The sequence below is a fragment of the Crinia signifera genome, chromosome 3 (assembly GCF_055691185.1).
Source record: "Crinia signifera chromosome 3, ASM5569118v1, whole genome shotgun sequence".
NCBI lineage: Eukaryota > Metazoa > Chordata > Amphibia > Anura > Myobatrachidae > Crinia > Crinia signifera.
The window spans coordinates 94570392-94584519 of NC_139219.1; the positions used below are offsets into that span (position 1 = coordinate 94570392).

The window sequence follows — 14128 nt, forward strand, 5'->3', positions numbered from 1 at the left end:
TATAGAAAATAGAAGGAAAGAAACGAGAGGGATGAACGAACTGGGGGGTGTTGAGCGATAAGGGGGGGGGGGTCAGGGGGTGAACAGATAAAGAGAGGGAGACCGAAATCAGAAGACTGAGTCAGGGTGGTGTGGGTCTAGATAAGAGGGGAGACAGATTGATGAAAAAGGGAAGAAAAAAAATTAGGAATATTTAGGGGACACCGCTAAACAATTCTAAAGTCCTACTATACACCTATATTTACACATACACACTATTGCTAAATATGTGTTGGTAAAGGTTCCAAAACTGTATCCCAAACACCTGGCTTTGCAAATGTGTACAGATACAAATTATATCTAGGAAGGTCTTCCCCAGTTGCCCTTGGTACTTTTTCATTATTTTATTGTGACAGTACGGAAACACTACCGAACATATGGGAGATAAATATAAACAACACACAGCTGTTGGATTTCTTGCCAACGGGCATGTCGCATAAAAGAACATGAGAAAGCAGCACACCACTATTGTCAGATGCATAATTAAAGCACCGCTTTTATTGAGACCTTAAAAGAAAGGACACCATGTTAAAAATGTTAATGACTTAAGGAAAATTGGCAGGTTAACACACGCATACCAAAAAAAAAAAAAAAAAATTAAATGTGACTTTACAGATCAATCAGAACAATTAAATAAAGATACAATGGTGCCATTATTATTATTTGTAAAAGAAAACCTACTTACAGTATAATTACCAGGCACAATTTTTTTTGTCTCGCTCTCATTTATGGCTTGCATACTTTTTGGTCACTATACGATAAGCCATAAAAAAATTTAAGTTTGCTGGTTATTAGCCGGGGGGCAGGGGTAGGTATGCATTAAATTCCAGCGGCTATTGTATATCCCCTTATTTGACATTCTCCCTGTGGCAGAATCATACAAACCAGCATTTAATGTCAGAAATATGCACTGTACGAACTGGTTTATGCCCTTCTTCAAATGTTTCCAGGACTTCTAACCAGTATAATTTTTTTTTTCAGTATGACAAATCTTTATTGAGAGGGGAACAAAAGCACCATGCTGGGACAGAAAAAAAAAAAGATATACCAAAATCACATGGAGTTTACAAAATTCAATTCCAAAACTATTACATCTAACAGAACAGGGAAAGTGCTGTATCCTGCCACTTACTTTGCAAATATGATGGTTTGTTATTTGATAGGAAGATAAAGGATAAAGATTTTTAACTACAGGAGCTCCAGATGTTTTCCAGTGATACAGTATGTGGAGAAGTGGTAAATGTAAACACTAACCAGCAGGCCAGTCACAGCTCAGCAGGCTGTTACATAAGAAATACAAGCAAAACCCCCAGAAGGAACTCTTTTATACTGTACATTATCAGAGTATTTGAAGTGGAATAACAAGTCTGGCCAAATGGATAAATGCTACTTGGTCGTTAAAGAAAAAAATAGAAAAAGCCGGAAAAATGGATATTATATAGAATAAATAAAAAATATTAACTACTTATAAACTGCAATGTCTCTCTTTCTACTAGAATTTTTTAAATAGAGGGAATCCGGCTGGAAAATGTTCAAGATAAACACTTTTATTTCTATATTTAGAAAGCATTTAGAAAATAAGAAAATACAGGTATGTACAATGTAAATTGTATAAGTGATCAAAAGAAATGAAAGCTACCTGTAAACCCAACTGAATTTGAAATAAAATACACAGTCCATCACATGTGCACCTTTTTGTGTATAGAATACATTTTAAAGGAAAAAATAAATTGCACGCAAAGACGTTCAGCACTATTGAGTTACACGGAGCTCACTAGAGATCTCTCTCTCTCATATATAGTGTGTAACTATGAGAGAGAGAGAGAGAACGCAAGGGAGGATAGATGTACATGGACACATGGCCTTGGATTGGCTTCACAATAAAAGCCATAAAAAAATAATAAAATCAAGCACTAAGCCAGATACAGATCATAAGTACACACTTATGCACTGCAGATGAACCCGTGGTATGCAGTTTTAAAATATCTTGCAAGAAGTTCTTAATGGAAGGATTTCCCAGTGCTGGTTCAGGCAGTCGTTCATCTGGGGTTTCACAGTAGGATGCACTGCAATCTTACTGACGCGTTTCGCTGCATCAAGCTACTTTATCAAAGTTAGAATAGAACTGTACAACACATTTGTTGGCAAGCTGCTCAATCAGATTGTGATGTCAATCAGGTGCCAAAAGGGAGGGGTAATTCTTGTTAGGAAAAAAACATTTTGTATCCCAATTGCACACCGAGTAAGAAATATACACATAATAATCAGATAATACAGAGATCTTGGTTGCATATATCTGCAGATATAGGGCTAAGCCCCCAGGCCGTACATCAAGGAGTCTCTGTGTCACTGGGGGTCCCTAATACTGGGTATGGGTCTGGGTCCCATCATGTCGGCAGAGGCTGACCACTCCAGGGCAGCACACAAATGAAAGTTAGTGGGTGTTAATAAGAAGCACATAAGTGCTTTGTAAGGAAGTGAAAGGTGTGATTAAAATACAAAATATATACAATGTGATAGGGAAAACAAAAGTATGAATAAAGTGTTAGGGTGTGCTGACCTGAAGCAGCCCAGCCATACCAACACAGGGGACACCACGCCCCCAAACCCATCCCATAATCAATAACAAATATGTCTGGGTATAATAGCCCAGTGTAGGGCCACATGATAATGGCTTACAACATCTGTGAGCCAGCTTACCTGGAGATAACTTTTATTTTAACTATAACTATTATCTGATTATTATGTGTATATTTCTCACTCAGTGTGCAATTGGGATACAAAATGTTTTTTTGGTACTTGTTTCCTAGCACGGCCACAACGATCATAATCGCGGGCATCGGGGGTAAAATCGGGGCCATCGCGGGCACTAAAAAATCAGGTGCGATGGGCCAGACGCGATGCCCGCGATTTCCCCATAGAGAACAATGTTAAATGCCTCAATTTACCCGCGATGACCCCGATTTCCCATAGGAAACAATGTGAAATGGATCAATTTACCCAAATTATCATAGGGAACAATGGTAAATGGGCCAAAAACACCCCTGAACATTAAAATGTCCCCCCAAAAGTACTAGACGCCACCCCGCGATCAACGTGAACCCGAAGCGTGGCGAGCGCAGCGAGCCCGCGAGGGGCGGCGGTACGCGTCCTCCGACCTTTTCATACCCCCACTATCCACGTCGGCGTGGAGTTGAGAATAGAATAGTGTGGCGAGCGCAGCGAGCCACCGAGCCCGAAGCGTGGCGAGCCCCGCGAGGGGACGCGGATACCTTCACAGTTATACGCGTCCCCTCGCGGGCTTCCCAGGTGTCCATGGCGACGCGGACACCTGTGAAGCCCGCAAAGGGATGCGTTTACCTGTGAAGGTATCCGCGTCCCCTCGCCACACTATTCTATTCTCAACTCCACGCCGACGTGGATAGTGGGGGTATGAAAAGGTCGGAGGACGCGTACCACCGCCGCTCGCCACGCTTCGGGTTCACGTTGATCGCGGGGTGGCGTAAACTACTTTTGGGGGTACATTTCACTGGTCAGGGGGGTTTTTTGGGGTTTCTGGCCCATTTACCATTCTTCCCTATGATGATTTGGGTAAATTGACCCATTTAACATTGTTTCCTATGGGAAATCGCGGTCATCGCGGGTAAAGTTACCCATTTAACATTGTTCCCTATGGGGAAATCGCGGCCATCGCGTGTGGACCATTTAAGCATTTTTAGCCGCACACGACGCGACCGACCCGATTTTCACTGTTTTCAATGCATTTCAATGGAAAAATCGGGGGCATCGCGTCGGTCGCGTCGCAGGCCACTAAAAATTACCCCCGATGGCCGCGATTGTGGCCGTGCTAGGAAACAAGTACCGTTTTTTTTCCTAACTAGAATAGAACTGTACCTGGTTAGGTAGTTATACCCTCTTAATGAGGCATCTGGTTTTCACATGATAATTATTCAATCAAATCTCATTTCAAACATATAGAAATAACATAAAACATGAAGGAGGCAGACCCTTATCAGATTTACATAAGTACAAGTCTGAAGGATGGTAGGCAGAATGAAAGTCTAAAGCAGAGAAGAAGGGCATTCCAGAAGTTAAGAGCAGCCCTTGAGAAATCCTAATTGAGATGTGATCCTAAAGTGGATTTCAGGTAGCAATAGCAGCATACTTGCCTACTTTTGAAAACTAGTTTCAGGGAGATTATAGTTGGTAATAGAATTTTGCAAAGTGCCACATTGAGGGGGTGTGTCATGCTACACCCAAAGGGCATGTCTAGTTCCATATATGGAGAGATTGTGAAAGGAGATTGTGAACGTGGCACCTAGAAGCGTGGGTGTGTAATTTGAAATGACTTCTACCCAAATGTAGATGAGCCCCAAAGCAGTTAGTAAGAGCTACTATACCTGGTAAAGTGCTGGGAAATGGTGCTGATGATTCAATGTAATTGTATCTGTCTCTCATTCCTTTTTCCCCAATGTAACAGTGTAATGTGAGCTAGGTGAAATGAGTGAGATTGCTAGACTAATGAGGGAGAGCGGGAGATATCAGAGAGTCTCCTGCAGAATGCAGGAGGGTAGGCAACTATGAGTAGTTGATGTGACAGTAATTAACAGAATGAAAAAGGGCACTAGACAGTATGGGCCTTATACTGACTCAGCCCAGAGCCATACAATCTTGACTATATTTCCTTGAGATTTTAACTATAATAGAACACTAGACTTTATACAATATAGTCAAAATTGGCTTGGCTGCACAGTCTTTTTCTTGTAATGCGATCCAACGGGGGTGCACATTGGTATCGGAAGCTGTATACACACTACTATTTGTATTAACTTTTCTTCCGATTTTTGACTATATAGTCAAGATCGGAAGCTCAAATCACAACGTATGTATGCACCTTCAGTCTGAAACATCTATTTGTAACTTTTTTGGAACAATGTGTACTATATGTAGAAATGTTTTTGCAATGTGTTTAATTTTTCTGTCTCAAGCAGGCGTGCAAATGCAAGCTATGAGAGAGAAATCACAATAAAAAGTGAAAGATGAGCATAATGTGGGTATATATCTACAGAGGGTAACAATAACAGCCACAAACCTGGCCAGACTTATGTGCGCTGAGCGCCACAATAATTTGGGCATCCTGACGTCCTCCATTGCTGTAGATTCTGCTTTATGCACACCCCAGAGTATGGATAGACATGTGACGTGTAAGTCAACCTTCAGTTCAATTATGTGGTGAGGGACAGAATTCTCTCAGGCTTGTCCCATGTAATGATTGATAGCCACCAACCTATTACACTGATCATACATATAGGGGATTATTCTGCAAATGTTACATCAGACCCACGTGCAGTGCATATGGTTTCGTCCATTAGAGTGAATTTGCCTTTACGAGTAAACCAGAATAACCCCCATAGTCTTAATTGGTCCATGACTACCCAAAGAAAGCATCCCTGCAAGTGCCTCAAGAAAGAGGACACACAAGGATTACAAAAATTATTATTGTGAATTGCTTTTTGGTAATAGCAAAAGAAATGCAGTAACACAGTTACTGTAGGGTAAGTATTACATTCACGTTGATCTAACAGGATCCATGGCCTGGTACAGGCTGCAGCTCACAGACAGGGCGACATAGAAAGTAAAGTGATCGCAGATGTAATGGGCCCCATACATCAGCAATTAATTGTGACAATCCTGAGATCTGGAGAGGATTGCCACAATTAATTTTAGATGTGTGGGCTCCCCCTTTTGGCAATCCAAATAAAAAATTAATAGGGATCGCCCATCGATTGCTGAATCAGATTTTTAAACATGTTTAATAATCTGGTATTATCTGCAGATCATTTTTATATGTGTGGGCATTCCCAATTCATCTTCTTCATCTATTTACATTATGAACAGCTGAAATGACAATCGATTGGGCAATTTCCAGATATGAAGATGCAATCTTTAGATGGAAAAATCTGCCGATCACTGAAATAAATCTGTAATGTGTGGGCAAATTCAGATAGATTGTAGAATCCATTTATCTGGCCAAAAAAAAAAAATCACTGGATCTGGAAATCCATTAATTGTGATTGCTGATATTTGGGGCCCTTAATTCTTCACTTATACTAATTGTAAGGATTTTCTATTGGTGCCCCTGTTTTGGTAATGAGCCCCATACATCAGCAACAACAATTAATGGATTTCCAGATCCAGGGATTTTTTGGCCAGATAAATGGATTTTACAATCTATCTGACTTTGCCCACACATCACAGATTTATTTCAGTGATCGGCAGATTATTCCATCTAAAGATTGCATCTTCATATCTGGAAATTGCCCAATAGATTGCTGTTTATAATGTAAATAGATGAAGAAGACGAATTGGGAATGCCCATACATATAAAAAAGATCTGCAGATAATACCAGATTATTAAACATGTTTAAAAACCTGATTAAGCAATCGATTGGCGATTTTGATTGGGATTGCCAAAAGGGGGAGCCCACACACCTAAAATTAATTGTGGCAATCATCTCCATATCTGAAAATTGTCACAATTAATTGCTGATGTATGGGGCCCTTAACTCTGTAAAAATACATGTAGGGTCATTTAATGGTAACAAATGTTACATTTTGACTAAACGGATCATGGGAAATATATTTTTTGAGCATGTGTTTTGATTATTTTGTAAGTAAGTAAATGTAAATATTTGATGCAAAGCTTGTCATGAAAATTAGTAACAAACGTTACACGAAAGGACATTTTTTAATGGAATGACCCTGAAGAAAAATAAGGATCCCTAATTGTGACGAGTTGTGGTGATAAGGAATCCTTATTATTGGGGAATAACAGCATCTTTTAATAACTATGCCCTGTACCAAATGCATACTGCCATTCATGCTTTACTTTTACAGTTGTGACAATCTGTACTCCTTATCAGAAAGCTACCAGGTGATCACAGACAAAAAAGGTACATGGCTGCTGCATCATTTGGAAGCCAGTCAGTGGACAATCTTCTCCATCCCTGGACTCCATGGGGAGCTGGCTACCCTAGTAAGTGTCAGCTTCTGTAGTTTGCAGTATATATTGTTCCTATAGTTTCACACAGCAGGGGGGTGGGGCGGGATTTAATGATACTAAATAGTTCAATAAAAAAAAAGTTTTTATTATGACTCATTACTTATGTGATAGGCAACCCCATACACATTTATTACCATGTGCACTGATTGCAGCTCAGCCATTTACCAGTGGTAACTCCTAATCTTGCCACCATCAAAGCCCCATTAGGAATGAGGTACTTAGGGCCTAATTCAGAGATAAGGCCCCCATACACTATGAGATTTATCTGACCTGTAAAATTGCATCTGATTTCCCTTGAACTTCCCCGGCAGCTTCCCTGGGGGCCTAAATACAATTTGACACTTGACGTGCCATTTTTTACATCCTATTTGCGTCAGATAAATCACATGTGATTAATCACGTGTGATTAATCACGTGATTTATCTGACACAAATTGGATGTGCCATGAGATTTATCTGATGGGATGGCCCTAGGGAGTGGCCTGAACAGTGCTATACCTTGCAGGTATTACTGTTCTGAGAAAAGGAGAATGGCGCTATATGTATATATAGCTGGGGGGGTCGTCATTCGTACAAAAAGACACCAGGCATGGTGCCGCAGCACGACACAAACAAGTCACTCAGGTATTTATATAAGAGAGGTTTGATTCTCTTTGCACCTTGAAAAAGGGTCCACTTGGCTCCGAAACGTTGGCTTATACTCCATGCCTGGTGTCTTTTTGTACAGTGCCGCCACTACCCCCTCAAACTATACATAGTGACAGTGCTGCTGTCGTCTGGAGGGAACTGTTTTTTTTTTTGTTGCTAACATTTTGCTCCTTTTATCGGAGTGAAGCACCATGGATGGATGGATATATATATATATATATATATATATATATATATATATATATATATATATATATATATATATATATATATATATATATATATATATATATATATATGATTGTGTGTTTGGCCGGCACTCCCAGAAGCAGGTCCAGATGTCTGCTGACCCGGTGCCTTCCAGTGTGGACCCGTGGGTCCCAATGCAGAGGATCAAATGATCAGGCGGCACTCTCGGATTTAGTGAAAACAACTTTAGTGGAAGTTTATATATATATAGCAGTGGATTAGCGACGGGACATGTACCAATTAATGCACAGACACAGTGGTCAGGGGGCAACGTATCGGTTTTAATAACCGTTTTCTAGCTTCCAGAAGTCCATGCAGCGATGGAAATCACAAAGGGACGGGTAGCTCTAATTGGGAGAGCTACCCTTTACGTTGCTCATAACATATGCAATGAGCATAGCGACGATCCCATCCCTGTTATCCTCATTGGCCTTGTGCCTCACTCTGGGCCTATTTCAGCTTGAGTTGTAGTTTTGCAAGTAATCGCAAAATGACAACTTCCAGCAGTAGCAGGCGGAGGGCTGCCCAGCACAGGGCAAGACCGTCCTGCACGCCGGGTCTCTTCTCAAGATGCGATCGCGATGCGATCAACGACCCTTAGGCTGCAATCACATTTTTCTGAATGTGACCTCAGTTTAAGGCAGGGATGGGGAACCTTCAGTCCTCCAGCTGTTGCTAAACTACACATCCCAGCATGCCCTGCTACAGTTTAGACATTGAACTATGCTAAAACTGTTGCAGGGCATGCTGGGATGTGTAGTTCAACAACAGCTGGAGTGCTAAAGGTTCCCCACCCCTGGTTTAAGGGGATGCGCATATGCACTGCCACATACGCACATTTGCAGATTACAGAAAATATGTATAGTTCCTAATACTGTACATAGAGCTTTAAAATGTAATTTCCAGGTTTCATTCCCCGTAATGCATACAAATGTTGGACACATGTGAAATATGTGTCCTTGCTGTTACACACAAGCTTCTTGCATACGTCCGGGCTCTCCTGCCAGTTTTGACATTCAGCAGGTGGGGGTCCGTGCTCTGCTGCCCGCACTCACATTCAGCAGGGAAGAGGGGGGTCCGGGCTCTGCTGGCTGCGCTCACATTCAGCAGGGAAGAGGGGAGTCCGGGCTCTGCTGGCTGCGCTCACATTCAGCAGCACGGTGACGGAACAGTTTTATCACTGTCGCCCTCTGCCCTCTGTAATCCTCTCCCTCCCGTCGCGCCTGTGACGTGCTCCGGCTGCTGCTGCTACACTGACCGGGGGTTGGAGGATGTCCGTGCACTTGAAGAAGGTACCCGGAGTTCTTCATATAGATATATCGGATCTGAAACATCGTGGGTGCTAAAAAGCACCCACGATGTGCCTGTGATGGGTCAGATCCCGATATATCTTATGTTCTGCAGGTCCGACCACCTGATCCAATCTGATGAGCACGGGAACGCGCATCAGATTGGATCAGATGTCACAAACATGCGATTTTGGACCGATTTCACCCGATTTATCGGCCCAAAGTGCCAAAATCGGGTAAAATCGGCCCAAAATCGCATAATGTATGGGGGCCTATAGAGTATTACTTTACATGTATTACTTTGCCTGAATGCAATCTAGGTGTTGCGTGCTTCTCATGTTAGCAATGACATGAGAAGCACGCAACACCTAGATTGCATTCAGGCGTCTGCGATGCTATGGCAACCCTGGACGCTGGAATACACGTGACATCGCCAGCGACAGGAAGCCGGCAGCTGCGGAAAGGATTGTGGGACTTGTAGGATTCATCTGTCTAGTAATCCAACTGCGCTGCCGGAGTTCACTAGGATTGGTCTACACGGATTTAAAAGTCAGGTGCTGCGGGCGAAAAAACACACCTTGATAAAGTCCCCAGTCGGGGAGGAAACGCGTCGGTGGTGGAGCCCGCACCGAATATCCGCTGTACAGCTGAATAGAAGGAGGGATCCAGACGCTGGGGGATCAGGTCGGCGCAACAGAGGAGAAAAGGAGAACCGGTATCCTGACTCCAATGAACTGTGATTAACATGCTCATTTGAACTGTGCGTCTACAGTTCATTTGGATCTGGTAATTTCCCCCTTTATATGCTGACAACGGAGGATACACTTTTATGATTGTTTTTATTGTTACAGTAGGTCTCTTGTGTAATAAATTTTGTTGCATGTGGTACTATACCATGAGAGATTTTGTTTATATTCCCTACATGTGGAGTATGTGCTAAAAGAGTTTCAGCGGAAGAAATCTGCTACAGAGCGCCGGATAAGTCTGTAACTCAAATTGTATTTGTTTGAATGACATCTAGTAGTTTGTTATGTTCTCATGCATGTGCAATACAGCTACCCATGGTCATTCCATATTGCATTATTTATTTATTATTAGCAGTTTCTTATATGGTGCAGCATATTCCATTGCGCTTTACAATAGGAGACAGTGATACAACAATCTGGGTATATAGGGACAGTCAAAGGTATGAGGGCGCTGCTCTCAAGCTTACAATCTATAGGGAAATAGGCTTTGATACATATAGATATTCTCTATTGCCTTAAGTGCAAAGTTTGCCGAGGTTCCTGGTGTGCTGTATGATACAGTGAACCAGCAGTTTGGGCAGGAGGATGGAAAATGTGAAAAAGTAAAAGAAAGAGATTTGATACGTGTGGACTGTACAGTGGGGATGTGATTAGAGAGGAACGGTATATGAAGGTTAAGTGGCTGGTTCTGGAATTTGATAAACTTGCCTGAAGAGTTGAGTTTTCAGGTAATATAGGTATGGAGACTGGAGGAGAGTCTTGTGTGGGAGAGCATTCCATAGTGTGGGTGCTTCCCGAAGAAAGTCCTGCAATCGGGAATGAGAGCGAGTAATGAGTATGGATAAGAGATGTAGATCTTGTGAGGAGCAAAGAGGTTAGGTTGGAAGATATTTTAAGATAAGAGAAGAGATGTATGTTGGTGTAGTTTGGTTTATGGCTTTGTGTGTAAGTAAAATAATTTTGTATATAATACAATAGAATACAGGTAACTAATGAAGTGACTGACAGAGTAGCTTTGCAGACGATGAACGTCTGGCTAGGAAGATTAGCCTCGCAGCTGCATTCATGATGGACTGTAGTGGTGACAGTCTGTATTGGGGGAAGGCCAATAAGGAGACTATTACAATAATAAATGCGCTAAGCAGTGATACAGCCTCTCTCTTAGCACAGAGATATGGGACTACATAACACATATTCCCCTAGGGGCCACCTGTAGGAAGTAAATACTGTACATATTGTGTTCCTGACCTTTAGTCAGAGGATAATATATACTGAGACCTGCTTAATGGAGGGAGAGTAGAGTTGAGGGTAGATTACTTTTTAGGGGCAGTGCCTAAGTGCATTTCACTACAAATCTGACTGAACGATGAACAAAAGTAATTTACATATTTAACAAATCCCATTCTCATAAACTGATCTAATCATGTAAATACAGCACCAGTGTACTACTTAACAAATTGCTCCATCCCTCAATCAAAATACTGCTATCAATTTACTTTATTAGAATTCCTCTCACAACACAGTAGATAAAAAAGTGTCTTTTATCCCAAGCACAAAACAAAAAAAACGTCAAGGTGCTTTTTTTCCGCTTCTTTTGAAGCAAATATTTAAAAACTTGCTGCACCGTGGTACAACTACCCTTAATTTTACATCAAACTCATTAATGCTGCTCAAGATAAGAACATAATGATCTAGATGAAAAATGAATAGTGGCACGATATGCAAACAGATGGTTAGTGCCGAAATAACTTGTCAGTGCAGGATAAAGCAAGCACCTACCTGTATTTGAAGTATTTTCAACACATCTCCTTTTACAAAACCTTTCAACAGTGGTCAAACAGAAATGAAACAGCGGAGAGGTGTAATTATGAAATAATTAAGCGAAAAGGCCACAGTAATTGATAATACATAACAGCCAGACCTACAACACGTTCCTACCAGGTGGTAATCTGAAATATGTATTCAGAAACACACAACTGTGGTAACGGAGGTGAAGTGTGTGGACCTCTTCTCAATCATCTATCTATCATTATATGAATAAAAGTTAGAGAGAGACACTTGGCTTGTGAAATGTATGTAAATAACAAGCAGATCATAGCACAAATGTTCAGAACGTATTGCAGGCATAATAATCTATTATCTATATTTCTGGAGCAATAAGTGTAATTGGTTTAGCTATGTTATTTCCCATTAATTTTGTCAACACATATCTACATTGTATGAGAATAAGAAGCTAAACAAAAAATTTTAATTTATGGTTTTCAAGACCAGAATTGATGAACTGGGATAGCAAATTACACAAAATCATAAATTTAGTCTAATATTTGTCCCACATTTTTTTTGCAAATAAAGAATGCGTACAACTCAGTATGTTCCTTCCTCTACCGACTACAGTGTTCACCATTTTTTAAAACTGGTCGCCATTTTGAAACCGAACCTATAGGCCTCTTGAATCAAGGTGTAGGATTGGGTTATGCGTTTTTCTCAGGTCTGTCACCACTGCGCACTGATCCAGGAGCATGTGGAACCAGATGTCACCATACATTTAAACAATGTGAAGTATCAAAGAGCGAGGAAGACTGGAAATAATTTAAGCTGGATGGTACAGGGGGGACAGATCTACATTGGCAGCAGGTGATCCAGGGCTTCAGCTCTGGGTAGCTCTGTAAACCTGCAACAATTAGATTTCTCCTAGCACACAACTGAGGTAGTAGCAGGTTTACAGCGTGGCCAATTGAATAGAGTCAGGCACACACACCCCCCCCCCCCCCACACACCCAGTGAAACGCTCTTGCATTGCTAGTAAAAAAATGTACAAATCAAAGTTTTTATTGAAAGGATGACATTTTTATGTGTACTTACAGTTTCCAACTGATCCATAAGTTTGGACAGAAATTTGCGACAATCTGGACTTTTACTATCAATCTTCATTCCAGTTTGCATGGCATACAAACGACCTACAATTGAAACAAGAAGCTACATGTAAACTTTGAAGCACTAAATACAAACACATATATGAATATACAGTACTGTATAACTTTCTCTGTGGATACAAGTGAAATTACATTGCAATGATTCAAAATGTATGCACACGTCTTTAAAAACCATGAGACCATAAGATTCCAAGACTTCCACTGTAAATGTTGTTTTGGCATTTCATAATACCAAAGCGGTGCCGCAATGTGCAATTAAGGAGATAAAACTAGTCTGTATTTTTCCCTGGTCATTGTTGTTCTATCTGTTAAGCCCCATACACACTAGACGAGAAAGTAAAAGATATCGCACCGAAAGGGATCGATTTGACTTTCTCGTCTACAATGTAAACTCATCATTGGCAACTACCTCCCTCGTCTGGACCTCGTTAACAACCCCTGCTCCGCCACCATTATCGGCAAGTGTGTATGCACTTGGTGATGCCAGCACTCTGCCACCGACAATATCGCCGGGTACACGTATCATGTAGTGTGTACCTGGCTTTAAGGAAAAGTTATTGGCAGAGCTTGTAGAGTTCTTTAAATGTAACCCCCCCCCCCCCCCCCCCCCCAAAAAAATAAAAAAATAAAATAAGACACTTGGATTATCTATGGTAATGTCTATCTGTGCTCTACACTCCACAGAGACAGCACTGACTAAAGTTGTGAATGATCTGGTCACTGCTAGTCTAAAGGCCACTATTCACTACTAATTCTTCTAGATCTCTCTGTTTCTTTTGACACTGTTGACCACACACTTCTCATAAAAACTCTACAATCCATAGGTCTTAAAGACACAGCCCTCTCTTGGTTCTCATCCTACCTATCTAACCGTTCCTTTAGTGTTTGTTTCTCTGATTCTACCTCCTCTTCGCTACCTCTTTCAGTTGGAGTACCTCAGGGTTCAGTTTTAGGTCCTCTGCTTTTCTCAATCTATACCTCCTCTCTTGGCAAACTAATCAGCTCCTTTGGATGTCAGTATCATCTGTATGCGAATGATACTCAGCTCTACCTATCTTCCCCAGCCCGGTCCCCATCTGTATTGAGCCTTGTCTGAATGCCTTTCTGCTGTTTCATCCAGGATGTCATCTCGCCACCTCAAACTTAATATCTCAAAAATAGA

General features: G+C 41.3%; 1 protein-coding gene across 1 annotated transcript in view; it reads right to left on the reverse strand.

Annotated features, from left to right (window-relative positions):
* VTA1 (vesicle trafficking 1) overlaps positions 1–14128 on the reverse strand; it is a 169843-nt gene that overhangs the window by 97217 nt on the left and 58498 nt on the right. Inside the window, exon 2 of the mRNA XM_083176220.1 lies at positions 12896–12990. Coding sequence (XP_083032346.1) covers positions 12896–12990 — 95 coding nt within the window. The remainder of the gene's footprint in view (positions 1–12895; positions 12991–14128) is intronic.